The sequence below is a fragment of the Dendrobates tinctorius genome, unplaced genomic scaffold, assembly GCF_039654945.1.
Source record: "Dendrobates tinctorius isolate UK_male_01 unplaced genomic scaffold, ASM3965494v1 ptg000083l, whole genome shotgun sequence".
Lineage (NCBI taxonomy): Eukaryota > Metazoa > Chordata > Amphibia > Anura > Dendrobatidae > Dendrobates > Dendrobates tinctorius.
The window spans coordinates 35,630,658-35,652,088 of NW_027361751.1; the positions used below are offsets into that span (position 1 = coordinate 35,630,658).

The 21,431-nt window shown below is 44.1% G+C and overlaps 1 protein-coding gene across 4 annotated transcripts in view; it reads left to right on the forward strand.

The window, feature by feature from the left end:
• The window catches only part of LOC141097197 (ATP synthase subunit C lysine N-methyltransferase-like), a 34,199-nt gene that overhangs the window by 7,796 nt on the left and 4,972 nt on the right, over positions 1-21,431 (forward strand). For 2 of the 4 annotated variants that reach the window (XM_073584301.1, XM_073584300.1), the window contains exons 3-5: positions 1,013-1,117; positions 9,449-9,589; positions 9,681-9,731. In XM_073584301.1, coding sequence (XP_073440402.1) covers positions 1,013-1,117; positions 9,449-9,589; positions 9,681-9,731 — 297 coding nt within the window. The remainder of the gene's footprint in view (positions 1-1,012; positions 1,118-9,448; positions 9,590-9,680; positions 9,732-21,431) is intronic. The other 2 variants (XM_073584302.1, XM_073584303.1) reach the window with 1 other exon arrangement.

Sequence of the window (21,431 nt, forward strand, 5' to 3'; positions counted from 1 at the left end):
CTTGAAAAAAACGCAGCAGTTGTATGCTTTTGTATGCGTTTTTTCAATGCGTTTTTTTGCGGGAAAAACGCGCTGCAAAAAAAAGCAAGTGTGAAACCAGCCGTAGAATTATGTTAGCTGGCACCTATTCCCACTAGATGGAATGTGCTGGCCAGTTTTTTTCTGTTTGTAGCTACCTCAAAATGGTATCTGTAAATACGACAGCTCCGAGCACAAAAAAATAAGTCCTCACACGGCCCCATATCCTGAAAAACGAAAACATTATAGGTCTCTGAAAATGGCAAGGCAAGAAATTTTTTTTTTATTTTATTTTTTTTTTTATTTTATTTTTTTCTTCCCATTACTTAAATAATAAATGCATGTTTGGAATTATACTGGCCTGGAGAATCATATTTCCAGGTCCGTTTCTCCATATAGTAAACGTGGTACATAAAAATCAACAAAAACCATTGTGAAATTGCCCTTTTTTTTGCACTTGGAATTTTTTTTCCCCCTTTTCCTGTACATCACACGATAAAATGAATGTTGTAATTCAAAAGTGCAATGTGTCCCGTAAAAATCAAGCCCTCATACAGCTATATTGATGGAAAAATAAAAAAAAAAGTTATGGCACATGAAAACGAAAAAAAGGAAAATGGCCATGGCATGAAGAAGTTAAAGGCCATGTGAACCTCACAGAATCATTTGCGATCCCATGCTGTCCTGTCTGCATACTTTCTTTGTGGGAACACCCCTTTCATTAAAAATGTACGGCTTACAAATTGAACCCTAATGTATATGTACCACAGAATGGGATCTTCATAGAGACTAGATCCTTGTTATTAAAAGAAAGCATCATACAGTTGAAAATATTAAAGTTATGACCACTGGAGCGCAAAGAGGTAAAAACCAAAAAGTTATTCCGTTCCTCAAGGGATGCATTGAAATTGGCGCTCAGTTGCATGGTTCCACTCTTGTCTATGGGCTGTATTTGGTATTGAAGCTCAATCCCTCTTATTTATATGTTACACAGGTCCCATACTTACCTTCTGGCAAGAATCAAACTGCTAATGTGGTAAAACTATTACAAGGGCGGAAAGGAAGACTGGTTGACCTTGGATCAGGAGATGGAAGACTGGTAAAGTAGATGTAACTATACGACATAATTACGTCCTGATTCATAATCCTTTTCTTAGTATTCTCAGTGATCAGTAACTAGAATGGTATGCATCCCATTGATAATTTTTGTAGTCTGACTTCTATGTGGGCATCTCCAGAAGACAGCAAGCGGTGGTTTCCTTCCAATGGGCCACATGTGTGCAGGCAGTGATAGAAAATGTACTCTTGACTTTTGTCTTTTATCAAAGGAGGAACCAAAAAAATGGGCTTTAGTGTTCTGTCTGATGGACACTCAATGGGCCAGATGTTCACCAAGATGTTCTGTTGATGGGTCACTAAGGACCATTAATCTTGGTGCATGAAAGGGGTAAATGTATCGGAATTTTCTTCTGTATCAACCATTGCTTTGACTCTATCCATCCAATTTGCTATGCATTGCTGAATTCCCTCACAACAATTAGTTTTAAGACATTTGATATTTTGTCAGATTTGGTGATACGCTAAGGATTTTTTTACATTTTGATATTTTAAACTTCAGTTCAGTAGCTTTTCCCCAAGTTGTTAAAGGGAATCTGAGGTGTGAAATGTAGAGCCACTCTCTGCTAGACCATATGTACATTCAAAGCAAATATATCCAGCAAAAAAGTGTATTACGCACTTTCCCATGTTACCCCTGGTGAAATACCATGCCAGCAGCCCCAACGTGCGTTTCGCTCGGGCCTCCCCAGGGGGGCTTGTCACACAGCCCCAATGCTTTATGGTAATTGATTTGTCTTCTGCGCCGGCGAGTTACTGCAACTTCCACTCAAGTGACCTCTGGCATGTACGACGATAAGGTACTATCCCCACTTCCTTCCCACTAGGAACCATACACACATGTATACATATAAAGACAAGGCTCCTAGCAAAGACCATGCAGGGAGGTCACTGGAGTGGAAGTCGCAGTGACTCGCTTGCACCAATGAAGCCTGAATACACTGCCCATAGGAAGGAGGAAAAGGTACAAATTGAAGAGGGCGTGCAAGGCGCAGGTGTGGGATTCTGGCGCCACAACTGCATGTGTCAGCGCAGTGTGATGTGCATGGGAGCGGGATGGTATGATAAGATAGGAGGCAGAGATTTCTTACAGGACCGGCGTGCCCCAGAACCTGGAAGATTTTTCAACAACAAGACTGCTAATATGAAGCATACAGGTAGGACTAGTTAAACATTTCTATCACCTGTATGCCCATATCAATAGGCTATATACGTCCCGGGGAGTGACAGATTCCCTCTAAAATTGGCCATTTTTCATGACCTTACAATCAGGCTTATCCCATAAAATCTAGATAGGGAATATCTGGTGAATGTTGTGTGCCAGTCCAGTACTCCACCTCTGATTATTACACTCCTGAGACGAGTGCATACAGAGCCGTGTACAGGCTTAACTACGTGCTTTCAGGACTCGAAAACCCACTGATCCACAAAACACTTCAGTGCCTACAAAATCTTAAAAAAATATATTAAAATGTAGGTAGACTTCAAGCCAAAACTAGAAGTAGATGTAAAATAGAGGAAACAATTAAAGGGGTTGTTCAAAACAGTGAAATCGGACATCATCAAGGGACAGCGGTGACTGAAGCTGTGGTAAGTGACCACAGTGCTGCTCCCCGATGACCCTTTGTTTCAGGGAGGAAAAGGAAGCGGTGGGAGTAACAGCAGCCCCGACTCAAACAAATCATCATTGGAATTAAGGGAGAAAAAAAGTCAGGAAGTTAGATTAGAGAGGGAATTTTTAATGGAATTGCATTAAAAAATTGGTTAGATTATTACATTAAATAGACAGACATATAGTATGAATTTCACTATTTTTTTTTTGGACAATCCCTTTAAAGAAAGACTTTATTAGGGCGTGACTATGTAGCTAAAGAGAGAGGACGCATGTTGGGAGAGCTCCCAAGAATCCTGCCCTTATCCTGCAACTAAGACCTTATTACAGCAATATACCTGGCGGTACTTGGACCCCTGGATATCGGGACCACCCTGGACTCCCGTGGGCGGACGTGGAGCGGCGGTGAGCTAACTGCTGGGGAGGCCGGGACGGACGGCGGGGCCTGCACGAGGCGGCGGCCATCTTAGACGCACGCTCTGGTAGTGAGAGCTGCGGCGTCGGCCTTCACAGCTGCAGCGCCACCCGGGGAGTGAACATCCATTCTGAGGACTAGTGGGGATGCGCAGTGAGTGCCCTGAAAGATTGGGCCCTGCGTTTTCTTCCCCCCTACTGTTATACTCGCTATACCGTTGGCGCCATTACTGTGGGAGCTTGTGGACTCCCTTCACTGCTGCTGTCTCTGTGGGTGCTGCGGATCCACCTCCCTGCCGCAAGAAATCCTGTTGACTCAGCACCGGACGCTGTCCTCATAAGCTCATGTGGCACCTCTGTGTGGGAATTATTCCTGGGCTGCAATCATTAAATAATAGCCCTGCTGTGTTTATCATCTGACGTGGGAAACCACCAGAGCATATACCTCCAGTTATCTTGCTGTACCATACTGCCACTGATCATGAATCGATCTAAGGGGTCAGGAGCAGCAGAAAAGTTGAAACAATATGCCAGACCCGATCCCTCTGAATGTGCACGATCTCTTAGAACCCATCCCTCTCAAGCTCAGCGTAAAAATCGTCCATCTGGGGGAGAAGAATCTGAGCAGGAAGAACTGACCCTCAAACAGGTGTCCGAACAGTTGATGCAGGCCATCTCATTGACTAGGACATCCCTGACTGAGAAAATAGAGGACGTATATACTGAGGTGGGACGACTTCGACAGGATATGCAAACCATGAGGGGATGCATTACAGAAGTGGAGACAGGAGTGTCCTAGGTGGAGGACACCATCGCGCCTATGGAGGCCAAGTTAACAAAAGCGGCAGGTTCTGTGAACGCCTGGAGGCAGAAAGCAGAGGACCAGGAGAATAGAATGCGTCGGAACAATATTGGTGTCATTTGTCTGCCGGAACGCTCAGAAGGTCAATAACCTGACCAATTTCTGGAAGGTTGGCTTAAGGCTTCTTTGGGAGATGAATTCTCTCCAATGTTTGCCGTCAAAAGGGCTCACAGGGTCCCTACAAAACCCCTTCCTCCGGGAGCCCCACCTAGACCTTTCCTGGCACGTCTCCTCAACTGTAAAGACAGAGACACTATTCTGTGCCTTACATGGCAAAAAGGCCCCATCAAGTTCAACAATGCCGTGATCTCGATTTCCCTCCCCCCCCCCCCCCCCGGACTTTTCCATGGAACTTCAGAAATAGAGGGCACAATTCATCGATGTAAAGAAGCGGCTCAAAGAGAGGAATGTTATTTACTAAATGATCTATCCAGCCCGGCTCCGGTCGTACATGGGGGCTCCTCTGTGTTTTTTGCGGATCCAGCGGAGGCGACTGAGTCGCTGCGGTCTCATATGGGATCCCCTGCAAAGAAATCCTAATATACTTACTACTAACCTAAATTCTTTTATTAATGGTCTAATGGGGGCTCTCCTTGTCTTCTTGCAGGTACCCAGTTTACCAACTATGCCGGACACTGTGACCAGTGATGGTATCCCCCTGCTTGTGTTTTGCTAGGAGCGTGAGACTTTGCTCCACTAATGTTTGGTTCCTGTTTTGTTTTCTTTTTTACAATAGTTTTGATTGTTACTTAGGTAAAAGTCGCAGCTAATGGCAATCTCAATCTCTATGTGATGCCTCTGAAATCTGCTCGGGTAGTACTGTATGCCATATTCAATGAAGTGGGTATGGGGTCTGAGATGATATGTATGACATGGAACGTGAGAGGTATAAAGGCCCCCCGGAAAAAGATCAAGGTTTTCTCGCAGATCAGACATTATCATCCTCACATTGTGGCCTTGGTGGAGACGCATCTGACCGGAGATACTGCTCGGTGCGTGCAGAAACCTTGGGTACAATGGTCTGTCCATGCATTTCACACTTGTTATTCGAGGGGGGTCTCATTGTTGGTACATAGAGACGTTAGATGGGAAGCCAGGGAGACCCGGAGGGATCCTGAAGGTCACTTTGTCTTTGTACATGCATTGATAAATACCAGGGAATATGTAATCCTATGTGTTTATAACCCCCCCCCCCCCCCCCCCACCGGCCAATACGTCCATTCTTCAAAAAGCAATGAGCTTTGCCTTAAATCATCCAGATGCCAAAGTTATCTGCATGGGAGACTTCAACATGGTCTTGAAAACCCACCTTGACAAATTGAGATTAGAGGGAGGCACATCTGGGGGAGTCTCTTCGTTGAATGTGACCCAACTGTCATTATTTATGGAAGGTAGTGGGTGGCTAGATTTATGGAGGATGCGTCACCCTGAATCAAGGGAGTATACCTGCCACTCATTCACTAAGCGATCTCTATCACGCATAGATTATATATTCGGATCCAGCGGTCTGGCGATGTGGGTAGATAACATAGAACATGGCAGTATGGGGATTTCAGACAATAGTCCGGTCATTCTTAAACTTAAATATGGGCAAACAAATAATAGGATGTTCTGGAAGCTGAATCCTTTTTGGTTAAAATTAATGGCGACTCCAGATAGAACGATCGATCGGTTGCATTGCTTCATCTCGTCCCACCCAGAGCCTCAAGATATCAATTTATTTTGGGATGCCCTTAAGGCATATCTGAGGGGTTGCTTATCTTCCACGATTTCTTATATTAAAAGGGTAACCTCAAGGGAGGATGATGAGATGGAGCGGCGATTGAAAGATTCAGAGGCTACATATATATCTAACCAAACTAGCGGTAACAGGACTGAGTGGTTGGCTGCTCAGAGGTTATAAGCTCAGCATAAGGACACTAAGTCCATGTGTAAACTATTCTTTACTCGCCAGTCGTATTTTGAGTTGGGAAACCAGGCAAGCAAACTCTTAGCCTATTTGGTGCGCCAACATAACACCTCAAATACAATAGTACAGATTCGTAAGCCGGATGATTCATTGGCATCTTCAGCCGGAGAAATACTTGGCTGTTTTTATGATTATTACAGGTCATTATATGAAACTAAAAGAGTCTAAACACCCCAAGCTGTCACAGTCAATCTGTCAGATGTGACATTCCCTACATTAGATCCTGAACAACGGGCCCTTATGGACACTGAATTTACTGCGGAGGAGATAGAAAATGCCATAACAGACATGGCCTCCGGGAAGGCCCCAGGGCCGGATGGATTCCCTATTGAATTGTACAGGAAATATTGGGATAAATTAACGCCACTTTTGGTTAAAGTATTTCAGGGAATTTGGGAAGGGAAACCTATGCCTGAATCCTTTTACGAAGCTAATATCATAGTGCTTAAGAAGGAGGGGAAGGACTCTTTGGAATGTGGATCCTACCGCCCTATCTCGTTAGTAAATGTGGACTATAAAATTTTTACGAAGATTCTAGCTACCAGACTGAATTTGATTATATTGAGCCTTATACATTGTGATCAAACAGATTTTATGCCTGGTAAGAGCACTTCCATTAACATCAGACGGGTCCAGTCAATAGTCCAATATAGCTCTCTAATTCCAGACAACAAGTGGGCACTGGCATCGCTAGATGCTGCCAAAGCTTTTGACTCTCTTGAGTGGCCTTTCCTCTCCGCGTGCTTACAAAGATATGGCTTTGGGGATAAATTTATAAAATGGATCAAAATACTATATATGAAGCCCAAAGCCTGTATTATAGTGAACAACTCCGTGTCTGAGTCTTTTTCATTGCATAGGGGGACTCGTCAAGGGTGCCCCCTCTCCCCGGCCCTATTTGCCCTTGGATTGAGGCATTGGCAATACGTATTAGATCTTCCCCTGGTATTAAAGGTATAAATAAAGCGGGTCGGGTAGATACCATTGGTCTATATGCTGGTGATATTCATGGACGAAGCGGAGGAGACTCTACCACAAGTAATTGCCATTATAGATAGATTCAGTAAATACTCAGGTCTATATATAAATTGGGAGAAGTCCGCTCTGCTACCCCTTTCTCACGCCCCAATGCCCCAGTTAGAAGCTCTCTCCTCGCTGCCTATTGTAGCTAGTTTTAAATATTTGGGTGTGTATATGTATGTGTGTGTGTGTGTGTGTGTGTGTGTGTGTGTGTGTGTGTGTATGTGTATATATAATATATATATATATATATATATATATATATATATCTCAAAATAGTACGCTTGACTCACAACTCAATATTCACCATTGCTGGAACTAGTTAAAATGAAATTCACAACTTGGAGCAAACTCCCGCTGTCTGTGGCCGGACGTATAAACCTAATTAAAATGATATTACTCCCCAAGCTTAGCTACTCCCTTCAGCATAGTGCTGTAATAGTACCCAAGTTCTTCTTTGTAAATCTCAATTCCCAAATCATATCTTTCATCTGGGGGAAAACTAGGCCCAAACTTAAATTGACCACCCTGCAGAGACCAAAAAAGGGAGGTGGGGCGGCGTTGCCAGATTTTTTTCTTATACTATTTGGCTGGGCAAGCTAAAGCTTTAAATAAATGGATGCCGGGTAGTTGCCTCCCCAATTCGGAAAGCCACCTACTCCATGCTGCGCGAACTGACTGCCCACTAGGTTTCCTTGAGTTGGAGAGGACTAATGTCCCTCGTCTACTACCCTTGCTCCCACTGCCGCGATTAGTTTGGAGACAGATTAAGAAAGCGATTGGGTTAAAAGATTTTATAGCTGAGATGCCCCTATGGAATAATGAATATTTCCCAGAACTACTGAACCACCCATCCACTGTTTTTTGGATGCAACATAATGTTTCTTCGATGGGAGACTTGTATGACCAGAGGACCTTGGTGTCTTTTGAGCAATTACAGGTCACACATGATATTCCGAGATCCCAGTTTTTCCGTTATTTACAGCTGAGATCGGCTCTTCAATCACACTTGAGATGCGGGGCTGTGAACCGTACTATTTCATCTCTGCCTCTGATAGGAATCCTTAATTCACAGGGTCCCCAGGGTCTCCTCTCCTCTTTATACACGTACATGCTGTCGGTGGGAACGGAATCTGCTATAAGCTCTATTAAAAGGAAATGGGACAGGCTCATCCCTGATGCTCAGGGCGAGGAGTGGGAGGAGATCCTGGAATCTCCGATTGGAGTATCACCATCTATTAATAATAGAATGATACAGCTGTATATAATTAATCAATCATACTTAACTCCGACACGACTTTTCAGGATGGGTCGACTTCAATCATCAGAATGTCTGCGATGTCATTCACCAGATGCGGATTTTGTTCATATGATCTGGCAATGTCCCATTATTTTACAGTACTGGAAAGAGGGGACCCTGCTTCTGTCATCCTTGATGCAGGCCCCGGTTCCTCTTGTACCACTGCTCTGCTTGTTTGGGGTATGGGATGAGGAGAATTGGGGTCATTATGACAGGATTTTTCTGCGTGAAACACTATGGCACGGAAGGTGTTGGCACTACGGTGGATGGGGGGTTCATGTCCCTCCCTTAGAATGTGGATTGACCTGGTGAACTCGATTGTTCCATACGAACGTATGCTTTATCAAAATAGGGGATGCCCGGGCAAGTTTGAGAAGATCTGGGAGAGGTGGAATTCTTCTTACCTTACTTTGCAAAATTGAGACATCATATGTGAGATAACATGATATGAGATATTAGGCTGCGCAGTAGTAGGCACCAGTTGATATAGTTGTAGTTTAGGAATGTTCTTTATTATCTGAATGAATAATATGATAACAGCTGGTGAAAGTCAACTGATATGCATGCTTCACAATGTATAACCGGTTGGCTGTTTTCTGTATACTTGAAAGGCTAATGTTCTTTATTATCTGCATGAACAATATGATAAAAGCCTGTGAAAGTCAACTGATATACATGCTTCACAATGTATAACCGGCTGTTTTCTGTATATTTGTAAGGGCTATGCTAGTATTTTATTATCATAAGCCAATATGTATGATGTTCTCCTTTTTGTTCACTAAACGAATTAAAAAAAAAAAAAAAAAAAAGACTTTATTGGCTAAGAAAACAGCTTTTTGTAGACAATCCTGAGGTGCGTGGGTGTTAAAATAGCCCGGGGGCCTGTTCTATGGTATAGATGTCATTGTGGGCATCCTGTATTCAGTGGACACTTATAGGCACCTCAGGGCTGTATTTCCTAATTGTTTCACGTTTCCCATTTAGCATAGCGCCTTAAAGCGCTTGTCCCAGACTAACGGATTGATGGCCTAGGTCATAGGTCCTCAGTATCAGATTGGTGTAGGTCTGACATATTTCACCAAAGCATCTACATTGCATTTGCTGTGAAGACAATTCAGACAGTGTGTTTTTTGTTAGGTTTTCACCACCGCGTCTATGGGATTTCACAGTACCGGCTATGAATTAAATCCCATCTTGTTAAATTGGGCAAAAGTTATGGCATATCGGAGAGGGATTTCTCGGCAACAGGCAATTTTCCTCAAACAGGACTTTTGGGCAGTAAGTAAATTTACTTGCCATGTGTTTTACGTTGCTTGCCCAGATTCATAATGACCATGTAATCACAGTTAATTTATTGCTCATTTTGTAGGCCGATCTGTCAAAGTACAGTAATGTGACTGTGTTCCTGGCACCGGGTGTTGTGAGTATCGGTGGTTTGCCTTCCAATAGAAGTCTTTCGGCTGTCATCTGTTGTCAAGATGTCTGAAATAAGCAGGCCTGGATCTAGGAAGTCCTGTCCTGACTGTCAAAAAGTAGACTCATAGCATTACTCCAGCTTTTCCTTTTTTGTTATTTTTACCCTGGAGTGGTACTTCTAATCTAAGGTCCCTGACCATACTTTTATATTTACCTGCCGCCATCTCCATCTTTATCACCACCACTCCCATCGGTCTCCGGCAGTTTGAGACCTGCTGGATCTTCTCCAATGTATCATGGAGCAAACTGGAAGTCACAACTCGGTACAAGTCTATGAGAGCTTCGTTCTTGCTCATAGACTTAGATTGAGAGCTTGTTGATGTAACTTCTGAATTCCTGTCAGTCAAATGTTGAGTTCACAAGATGTCGCCAAAAATGATGAAGATTATGGAGGGTGAGTATAAGACCTAGGGGAGGGTCTTTACATCAGAAGCAACACTCCAGCGCTGAAAAACAACAAACGCTGGAGTGATACTTTTTAAAGGGTGTTATACACCCTTGTTTTTTTTGTTTTTTTTTTTCTGAAACATCCTCCATTCTCTGTGAAAGAAGTTTGATAATGTCCCATAATTTTTTTTAACAACCAGTTTTACCAGAATACAAGGCTCCATACTACAGTTGTGCTCAAAAGTTTACATACCCTGGCAGAACTTTTGCTTTCTTGGCCTTTTTTCAGAGAATATTAACACCAAACCTTTTTCTCCACTCATGGTTAGTGGTTGGGTGAAGCCATTTCTTGTCAAACTACTATGTTTTCTCTTTTAAAATCATAATGACAACCCAAAACATCCAACTAACCCTGATCAAAAGTTTACATACCCCATTCCTTTATACCGTGTATGGCCCCCTCTAATATCAATGACAGCTTGAAGTCTTTTGTGGTATTTGTGGATGAGGTTCTTTATTTTCTCAGATGGTAAAACCGCCCACTCTTCTTAGCAAAAAGCCTCCAGTTCCTGTAAATTCCTGAGCTATCTTGCATGAACTGCGCGCTTGAGATCTCCCCAGAGTGGCTCAATGATATTGAGGTCAGGAGACTGAGATGGCTACTCCAGAACCTTCACTTTGTTCTGCTGTAGCAAATGACAGGTCGACTTTGCCTTGTGTTTTGGATCATTGTCATGTTGGTACGTCCCATGTGCAGCTCCTGAGCTGATGATTTGCAGTTTGTGAACTATAAAAAAAAAATAAAAAAATAAAAAGAAGCTATTAAGTTGCTGAGTGATTATACAAGTGCAACACTTCTCTATATAGCACTTGAATTTTTGCACTAGCATTAACAGCACTAATCAGCCCTCACCTCTGCTAAACAGACCTATTTCACAAACCTTGTATCTTCATTATCCCACAACCCAAAACCACTGTTCAGCACATTTAACTCTCTCCTCTGCCCACCACTGCCACCTCCAACTCCCCTCATCTCTGCTGAGGATTTTTCCACCTACTTCAAAAACAAGATCGACCAAACAAGGCAAACCTTTACTGTCCCACCACCCCAAACCACTCTACATACCAGACCTCTGCCCTTCCCTAATAACCTCCCTCTCCAACATCACTGAAGGAGAGCTTACTCATCTCCTTTCCAAATCACACCTCTCTACCTGTGCTCTTGACCCCATCCCTTCCCACCTGCTCCCCAACCTCACTAACATAATCTTTCCTAACGCATCTCTTCAACCTATCCCTATCTTCTGGTACCTTCCCCTCTGCCTTCAAACATGCCTCCATCACACCCATCTTCAAAAAATCAAACCTTGACCCAACTGCTATGCCCAACTATCGCCCCATATCACTGCTCCCGTTTGCTTCCAAACTCCTTGAACAGCATGTCCATGCTCAACTTTCCTCCCACCTCTCATCTAACTCCCTCCTTGACATCCTCCAATGTGGCTTCCGCCCCCACCACTCCACTGAAACTGCCCTGACCAAAATAATTAATGACTTACTCACAGCCAAAGCTATCAGACAGTTCTCCATCCTCCTCCTTCTCGACCTGTCCTCTGCCTTCGACACAGTCGACCACTGCCTACTGCTACAGATTCTTTCTTCCCTTGGCATCAAAGACCTTACCCTGTCCTGGATTGCCTCATACCTTTCTGACTGCACATTCAGCATTTCCCACTCCCACACTACCTCCTCATCCCGCCGTCTCTCTGTTGGAGTCCCCCAAGGCTCTGTCCTGGAGCCCCTACTTTTTTCCATCTTTACTCTTGGCCTAGGACAGCTCATAATGTCCCATGGCTTCCAGTACCACCTGTATGCGGATGACACTCAGATCTACCTCTCTGGCCCAGATGTCACCTCTCTGCTGTCCAGAATCCCGGAGTGTCTATCAGCCATACCCTTCTTTTTCACCTCTCTCTTCCTAAAACTCAATGTAGACAAAGCTGAACTCATTATGTTTGCTCCATCTCGCGTATCTTCCCTACCCGATCTATCTATTATGGTAAACAGCATCACGCTGTCTTCTGCACCTGAAATCCGCTGCCTCGGAGTAACTCTTGACTCTGCCCTGTCCTTCAAACCACACATCCAAACTCTTGCCACCTCCTGCCGCCGTCAAATCAAAAATGTTTCCAGAATTCGTCCCTTCCTCAGCCCTCAATCTAATAAAACTCTTGTGCATGCCCACATCATCTCCCGCCTTGACTACTGCAACACTCTCCTCTGTGGCCTCCCTGCTAACTCTCTTGCACCACTCCTGTCTGTCCTCAACTCTTCTGCCCGACTAATCTACCTCTCTCCTCGCTACTCCCCTGTCTCTCCCCTCTGCAAATCCCTCCACTGGCTCCCAATTCACCAATGAATCCAGTTCAAACTGCTAACACTGACCTACAAAGCCATCTACAACCTGTCCCCTCCCTATATCTCTGAACTAATCTACCAATATCTTCCCTAACGTAATCTTCGATCCTCCCAAGACCTCCTACTCTCTTCCACACTTATTCGTGCCTCACACAACGCCTCCAAGATTTCTCCCGAATATCCCCTATCCTCTGGAATTCCATGCCTCAACACGTCCGATTATCCACCCCCCTCGGATCCTTCAAACGGAACCTGAAAACCCATCTTTTCAGGAAAGCTCACAGCCTGCAATAACCATTCTGCTGCATCACCACCGCCCGAGCTGCCGCCTCAAAATCACCAGAGCTGCTGCACCCCCGACCTTCTGTCTCTTCCCCAATATCCCATAGAATGTAAGTCCGCAAGGACAGGGTCCTCTCCCCTCTGTACCAGTCTGTCATTGTAAATTTGTTTACTGTTAGCGATATCTATAACTTTGTATGTAACCCCCCCCTTCTCATGTACAGCACCATGGAATTAATGGCGCTATATAAATAATAACAGACTAAGACTACCATTCCCATTTTCAATCTGCTTGATCATTGCTGTAGTGCGCCATAATCAGAATAGGCCTTTTTATATCCATATGTGGAATGAACTGTACACTCTGACCTCCTATTCTTACACTATACTTGCATAACATGGCGTCCTTGCCTGGCCCTCATCTTTTATACCGAATCTGATGGCTCCCTGATTGGCTATGCTAGACCATGTGATATAAAAGAAACAAAAGGAGAGTGATTCCATCATCGACATGCTAGATAGGTGAGTGTTTGAACTCACCTGAAGGTGTTGTGCGGCGGGCACAACACTGATGCCGCAAGGATTGTGCTAACTCCAAAGGCTGCAGCTAATTCCACAAAGTTCTGAAGTCAAGACTCGAGATGAATTTGCATACAAAAAATATTGTGGTCTCGGTGAGCGCTGCCTGTGAAAAAGGAGATAAGGGATGGAGTAGAATAAAGTAGGGATTTTTTGGGATTTATTCAAACAACGCGTTTCTTAGCAGATCTGGCTCCTTCATTAGGTACATAGTGAACTGGATATCAGTCATGACCTTTTTCTAGGAGTCAGTCTTGTAAAACAACTCAATTGGTGGGTAATAAAATATTACAAAAAAATGTATATATATAAACACACAAAATCATCACCTAGGCCAGTGATGGCGAACCTTTCTGAGACCGAGTGCCCAAACTGCAACCTAAAACCCAATTATTTATGACGAAGTGCCATTATGTGCCAAATGCCCCATCATGATCCCCTTCATGCAGAAATATGCCCCATCATTAATCCCCTTCACGCAGAAATATGCCCCATCATGATCCCCTTCACGTAGAAATATGACCCATCATGATCCCCTTCACGTAGAAATATGACCCATCATGATCCCCTTCACGTAGAAATATGACCCATCATGATCCCCTTCACGTAGAAATATGACCCATCATGATCCCCTTCACGTAGAAATATGACCCATCATGATCCCCTTCACGTAGAAATATGACCCATCATGATCCCCTTCACGTAGAAATATGACCCATCATGATCCCCTTCACGTAGAAATATGACCCATCATGATCCCCTTCACGTAGAAATATGACCCATCATGATCCCCTTCACGTAGAAATATGACCCATCATGATCCCCTTCACGTAGAAATATGACCCATCATGATCCCCTTCACGTAGAAATATGACCCATCATGATCCCCTTCACGTAGAAATATGACCCATCATGATCCCCTTCACGTAGAAATATGACCCATCATGATCCCCTTCACGTAGAAATATGACCCATCATGATCCCCTTCACGTAGAAATATGACCCATCATGATCCCCTTCACGTAGAAATATGACCCATCATGATCCCCTTCACGTAGAAATATGCCCCATCATGATCCCCTTCACGTAGAAATATGCCCCATCATGATCCCCTTCACGCAGAAATATGCCCCATCATGATCCCCTTCACGCAGAAATATGCCCCATCATGATCCCCTTCACGCAGAAATATGCCCCATCATGATCCCCTTCACGCAGAAATATGCCCCATCATGATCCCCTTCACGCAGAAATATGCCCCATCATGATCCCCTTCACGCAGAAATATGCCCCATCATGATCCCCTTCACGCAGAAATATGCCCCATCATGATCCCCTTCACGCAGAAATATGCCCCATCATGATCCCCTTCACGCAGAAATATGCCCCATCATGATCCCCTTCACGCAGAAATATGCCCCATCATGATCCCCTTCACGCAGAAATATGCCCCTTCATGACCCCAATCATGTAGAAATTGCCCATTCCACCACCTCCATCATTTCCTCCACCCCATCATTGGCCCTCTCCCCATCATTCCCCTCTCCCCATCACTCCCATCATTCCCCTCTCCCGCATCACTCCCATCATTAGCCCTCTCCCCCATCATTCCCCTCTCCCCATCACTCCCATCATTGCCTTCTCCATCACTCACATCGTTGGCCCTCTCCCCATCACTCACATCGTTGGCCCTCTCCCCATCACTCACACACACCAGTGGCCACGCACACACACCGGCGGCCACACACACCGGTGGCCACACGCACCTCTCCGCGCAACGGCAGCTTCCGTTCCTCTCACTTTAACACATTGAGCGGCCGCGGCTGGATAACATCATTCAGCTCCGCGGCCGCGCCGATTAATAAGTGAGAGGAAGGAGGAAACTGCAACTCCGGAGCAGTGAGGCGAGGCCGTATGCCATCTGAGAGGGCTCTGCGTGCCCTCTCTGGCATGCGTGCCATAGATTCGCCATCACTGACCTAGGCTATTCTTTACCTTGCGACCCCGGTCTTCAGGGGATGAGTCCCAACGGGTGGGAATAGTCATGTCCCTATTGTGAGGGGTCCCTCAGACTTGGACATTTTTTTTTTTTTTTTTTTTGTCCTCACAAGCCCCAGAACGGTCTTCAGTTGATGCCTTTTTGCTGTCTTAGTGTTCATTCATGACAAACTCTGCAGAATCCAGGTGGCTGAGGCTGCGATCATGAATCTGGCATGGGGGTCGCAACGCTGAGTACTACTGCATTGAATTCTGACAGTGGTCTCCTGATGGTTAGTGGAACAATGCAGCCCTTAGGTGCCAATTTCATAGAGGTCTGTCTGAATCCCTGGAGGACGCTCACGTTCTGCATGATCCCCCTTGTTCTTTGGCGAAGGTCATAACCCAGGCTGCACAAATGGATCGCCAAATTTGTGAGAGGCATGGTGTGCAGCGGAATGCCTTGTTTACCTCTCTGGAGCATGCCCGTTTACCCACGGTAAAGTCATTGGTGGGTGGAGCTGCCAGCTTTTGTGCCGTGGAGAAGAAATAAAGACATAAGCTTGGACTGTTTTGTTTCTACTGTGGTCTTGCAGGACATTCTTTAAAGGACACTTCAACTCGCCCTCAAGCAAGGAAAACTACTAAGTCTGCATGATAGCTTTGGAGGTCACGCAGACTTCCAGGTACCCTTTTTCTCCTTAGATAAAGTAGTGCTCAAAACTGTTTTTTGTCTTTCAAGAACCAGATATTGCCAGCATTGCCTTTCATTGACTGCAGGTATGCAGCTAACTTTCTTGATTTTTATCTGGTTCGGAAATTAGGATTAGGGACAGTTAGTCTGGCAAAAGCCATTCAAATTTTTGCAATTGACAAGACACCGCAACTTCAGAACTTTGTAAAATTTGTAACGGTAGAATTCATATAGAATAGGAGAATTTAACTCAGAATCCAAATCCTGTTTTGTCTTGGATACGGTACCTTCTTGGGTGGCATTGGGGCTTCCATGGTTGCTCATTCACAATCCTATTTTTGATTGGTACCATAAGGAAATTAAGTGCTGCCCAAAAAGTCATAAGAAATGTCTAAGCTCTGTGCCAGTATGTTCTTCAAGTCTGGAGGGGCTGCCGGGGTATCTGAAAGACTTCAGAATTTTGTTTTTCTGAAAAAGAGGCGGAGACATTATCTCCCCATCGTTCTTATTGTGTTATTGATCTTGTCTCTGGGGCCAAATTACCTAAATCTCACCTTTATAATTTATGTGGGCCTGGAGCTCTTCCGGCGTCTGCGCACTGCAGTACTCTGCTCTGCCCTCAACAGAGCAGAGCAGTGCGCCTGCGCCGGAGCCACGACGGGAAGCAAAGAAGAGGACGTCATCGCTAGAAGATGAGAGGAACCGGACCGTGACACCTTCCGGACCCGGACCGCACCTAGGTGAGTATAATATAACTTGATTTTCTTCTCTTTCAGGTTACATTGGTGGCCGCATCTTATATACCAAAAAATAGGTGACTGATTCCCTATAAGAATGCATACCCACTTCCACTCTTCCCCCGACCTTTATAATCAGCTTCCTGGGGCTAAATGGTTTTCTAAACTTGACATTAGTGGTGCTTACAATTTGATACACATTCAGAAGGGTGATGAGTGGAAAACAGCGTTTTTAACTTCGGAGGGTCTATTTGAAAATCTTGTCATGCCCTTTGGGTTAACCAATGTACCTGTAAGGGGGTGAGATATAATGCACCTGTAATGTTTTACATGCTACCCTTCCCTCTGATTATCTTCCAGTACTTAATGTTTATAGATGCATTTTATGATAATTGTCTGCGGTACTGCTACATGTATAACTGTGTATTACTGCTTATTGTTAATGGTATTGCCACATGAATGTGTTACTATTTTATAGAAAACTGTAATATATTGCCTTGCATTCCTGTATTATGGTATTGTAGATGTTATATGCCTTTTGTACAGTTAGGGAACGTTAGTGCATCCTTTCTTGGGACATTAGAGGAGGGCACTCTTAGTACATAGTTCCCCATAGGCCAGGTAGATGTAATTATGTTGCGGGCCACTAGATTGGGGCATACTAGTGGGATCTGATAGGGTTAATTGTAGGAGGGGCTGCTGGGCGTTAAGGTTAGTGCAGAAAAATGGTTTAGTCAGATGGGGCCAGGGGGACCAAGTGTCCACATGGGCTATAGGTCTGGACAACTCGGCAGTTGAGTCATTATAGCCCACGTTACCCACGGCCACTGCGGGTCTTAGCAGTGGGCCAATACAGGAAAAGGAAGATGTGGTGTCTGATCGCCTGGGCCAACGCTTTTAGGGCAGAAGTTGGCTGGACTAAGGAAATGAAGGAAGTTGGAGCTTCGACAAGATCGGTACAGACGGGCCGGATGCTTCACCAGGAGCCACCAAACGTAGTGACTGATGAATTTATGTCTGGGACGAAACGGGCTGAAGGAAATGTCATTATAGCAAGGTCTGGCCAGGAAGGAACTCGGAAGCAGTCGAAGACGGCCCGGTCCGGGCGTGTACTGCACAGAAGTGACAGCCAGAAAGGGAAAGATGAGGAAGCAAGCAAATGTTGTAATGTACCAACTGTGGACGTAACATGCGAAATCCTAAGTAAGTTTCCATTGATGGGGGTCGCCTAGAAGAGGGACTGTTATGGTCTGGGAAGTACCCGGGTGAAGCTGAATCTGGAGATGCAGGTATGCCGAGGAGAAGAGTCTTGTTTCATGTAGGGGAAGGGCTGGACACAGCTGCCACCGTTATACAGGTCACGACTACAGTCCTGGCCCTTCCTTACACACCTGCTGTGTTTCAAAACTTTATTAATTATGTATTTTCTGATTGCATTGGGAGATTTGCTGTTATTTACATTGATGACATTTCAGTTTATGTTGCCTGATTTGGACTCACATCTAGAACATGTCCAGGTTGTATTACAAAGATTCAGGGAAAATTCTTTGTTCTTGAAAATTGAGAAATGTATTATCTCTGTTCAGGAGGTTTCTTTTCTGGGATACATTCTATGGGTTTAAAATGGATCCTGGGAAAAATGCAAGCCATAATAGATTGGGTTCTACCTAGGGACCTGAAAGCATTGCAACATTTTATAGGATTTGCCAACTATTACAGGAAATTATTTATGGGGTTTTCTCAGATTGTTAAACCTCTTACTGATCTCACACATAAGGGGGCAGACCTCTAGGTTTGGTCACCGGATGCTATTGGGGCTTTCGAACAATTGAAAATGTATTTTATGCCTGCTCCTGTTCTAATCCAACCCAATCTTCACAAACCATTCATTGTGGAGGTGGATGCTTCAGATGTTGGGGACAATTTATCTCAAGGGCCCAAAACTCTGACTATTTTGTGGCCGTGTGCATTTTTCTTGAAGAAATTTTCGTCTATTGAAAGAAATTATGATGTCAGGAATTGTTAGTTACTCATGTTAAACTAGCTTTTGAGGAATGGAGGCATTTTTGTTTAGGGGGCAGTTCATCAATCACTGTGGTCACAGACCGTAAATATTTAGCTCACATTGAATCAGCTAAATGGTTAACTCCTAGACAGGCCAGTTGTTCCTCGTTTTTCTCTAGATTCAAGTTCTTTATCAAATTCAGACTGGAGTCTAAGAATGTGAAGACTGACGCATTGTCACACAGTCTTGATTTAGGTTCGCCTCCAGAATCTCCACCCCCCCCATTCTTCCTAAGGACATTGTGGCTTCTGTGGTACCCTCTGAGTTGGAAGCGGAGATCCAGAAAACTCAGTGGTTGTCCCTGTCTTCCACTCCAGGGTCCACGTTATTTGTACCTGTGTTCTTTAGATTGCACCTGTTACAGGAGTTTCATGATTATGTCTTGAGTGGTCATCCTAGGGTCACAAATACGCAGAAAGCTATTTCCAGATTTTGTTGGCTGTCTGTGAGTAATGATAAAGATTTTGGATCATCCTGTGAAGTGTGCGCACACACTAAAGTTTGTCATAACTGGCTGTGTCCGGTAAAGGAATTGGTTCCATTGCCAATTCCGGAAAGAATGTGGACTTATCTGTCCATGGATTTCATCACAGATTTGCCTCTGTCTGATGGAAAAACTGTCATATGGGTGGTGATTGACCGATTCAGCAAACAAGCTCATTTTGTTCCTTTGTCAGGGTTGCATATTGCAGAAACACTCTCCAGGTTGTTTATTCGGCAAGTGGTGAGGTTCCATGGAATTCCTCTTAACATTGTGTCTGATAGGAGAGTGCAATTTGTCTAAAGGTTCTGGAGAGCTTCTTGTAAGAAACTGGGGATTTTCTTGTCTTTTTCCTGTCTACCACCCTGAAACTAACGGTCAGACAGAGAGGACAAATCAGTCTTTGGAGCAAATTTTGAAGTGTTTTATTGCGACTTAGCAGCAGGACTGGTCTTCATTCCTTCGGTTTTAACAGTTGGATCAATCGGTCTTCTGCAACTTTTTCTGTACTTATGGTTTTCATCATCATTCTGGTGAGTTTTCCATGATAAGTTCTGTGTGTCCTGAGGTGAGGGTCGCAATACAGAAGCTTGGGGATGTTTGGAAGGAGGTTCAAAGGAATATTAGGGTTGCTTAAGTTCAACAAAAACCGAAGACTGTTCGAAAACTTTTGGCAGTTCCTGTTGAAAGTGGGTGATAGGTATGCTAGAAACCAGTAACATTCAGAAACATTAAATTTTAGGTACCATCATCGAAGTTTGGTTCGAAATTCATTGGCATCTATGAGGCTGTGGAAGTGGTCAATCCGGTGTTACAGTCATATGTAAAAGTTTGGGCACCCCTATTAATGTTAACCTTTTTTCTTTATAACAATTTTGTTTTTTGCAACAGGTATTTCAGTTTCATATATCTAATAACTGATGGACTCAGTTATATTTCTGGATTCAAATGAGGTTTATTGTACTAACAGAAAATGTGCAATCTGCATTTAAACAAAATTTGACCGGTGCAAAAGTATGGGCACCCTTATTTTCTTGATTTGAACACTCCTAACTACTTTTTACTGACTTCCTGAAGCACTAAATTGGTTTTGTAACCTCATTGAGCTTTGAACTTCAGAGCCAGGTGTATCAAATCATGAGAAAAGGTATTTAAAGTGGCCACTTGCAAGTAGTTCTCCTATTTAATTCTCCTATGAAGAGTGGCATCATGGGCTCCTCAAACCAACTCTCAAATGATCTGAAAACAAAGATTATTCAACATAGCTTTTCAGGGGAAGGATACAAAAAGTTGTCTCAGAGATTTAACCTGTCAGTTTCCAGTGTGAGGAACATAGTAAGGAAATGGAAGAACACAGGTACAGTTCTTGTTAAGCCCAGAAGTGGCAGGCCAAGAAAAATATCAGAAAGGCAGAGAAGAAGAATGGTGAGAACAGTCAAGGAAAATCCACAGACCACCTCCAAAGACCTGCAGCATCATCTTGCTGCAGATGGTGTCACTGTGCATCGGTCAACAATACAGCACACTTTGCACAAGGAGAAGCTGTATGGGAGAGTGATGCGAAAGAAGCCGTTTCTGCAAGCACGCCACAAACAGAGTCGCCTGAGGTATGCAAAAGCACATTAGGACAAGCCAGTTACATTTGGGAAGAAGGTCCTGTGGACTGATGAAACAAAGATTGAGTTGTTTGGTCATACAAAAAGGCGTTATGCATGCGCTGTATTGTTGACCGATGCACAGTGACACCATCTGCAGCAAGATGATGCTGCAGGTCTTTGGAGGTGGTCTGTGGATTGTCCTTGACTGTTCTCACCATTCTTCTTCTCTGCCTTTCTGATATTTTTCTTGGCCTGCCACTTCTGGGCTTAACAAGAACTGTACCTGTGTTCTTCCATTTCCTTACTATGTTCCTCACACTGGAAACTGACAGGTTAAATCTCTGAGACAACTTTTTGTATCCTTCCCCTGAAAAGCTATGTTGAATAATCTTTGTTTTCAGATCATTTGAGAGTTGTTTTGAGGAG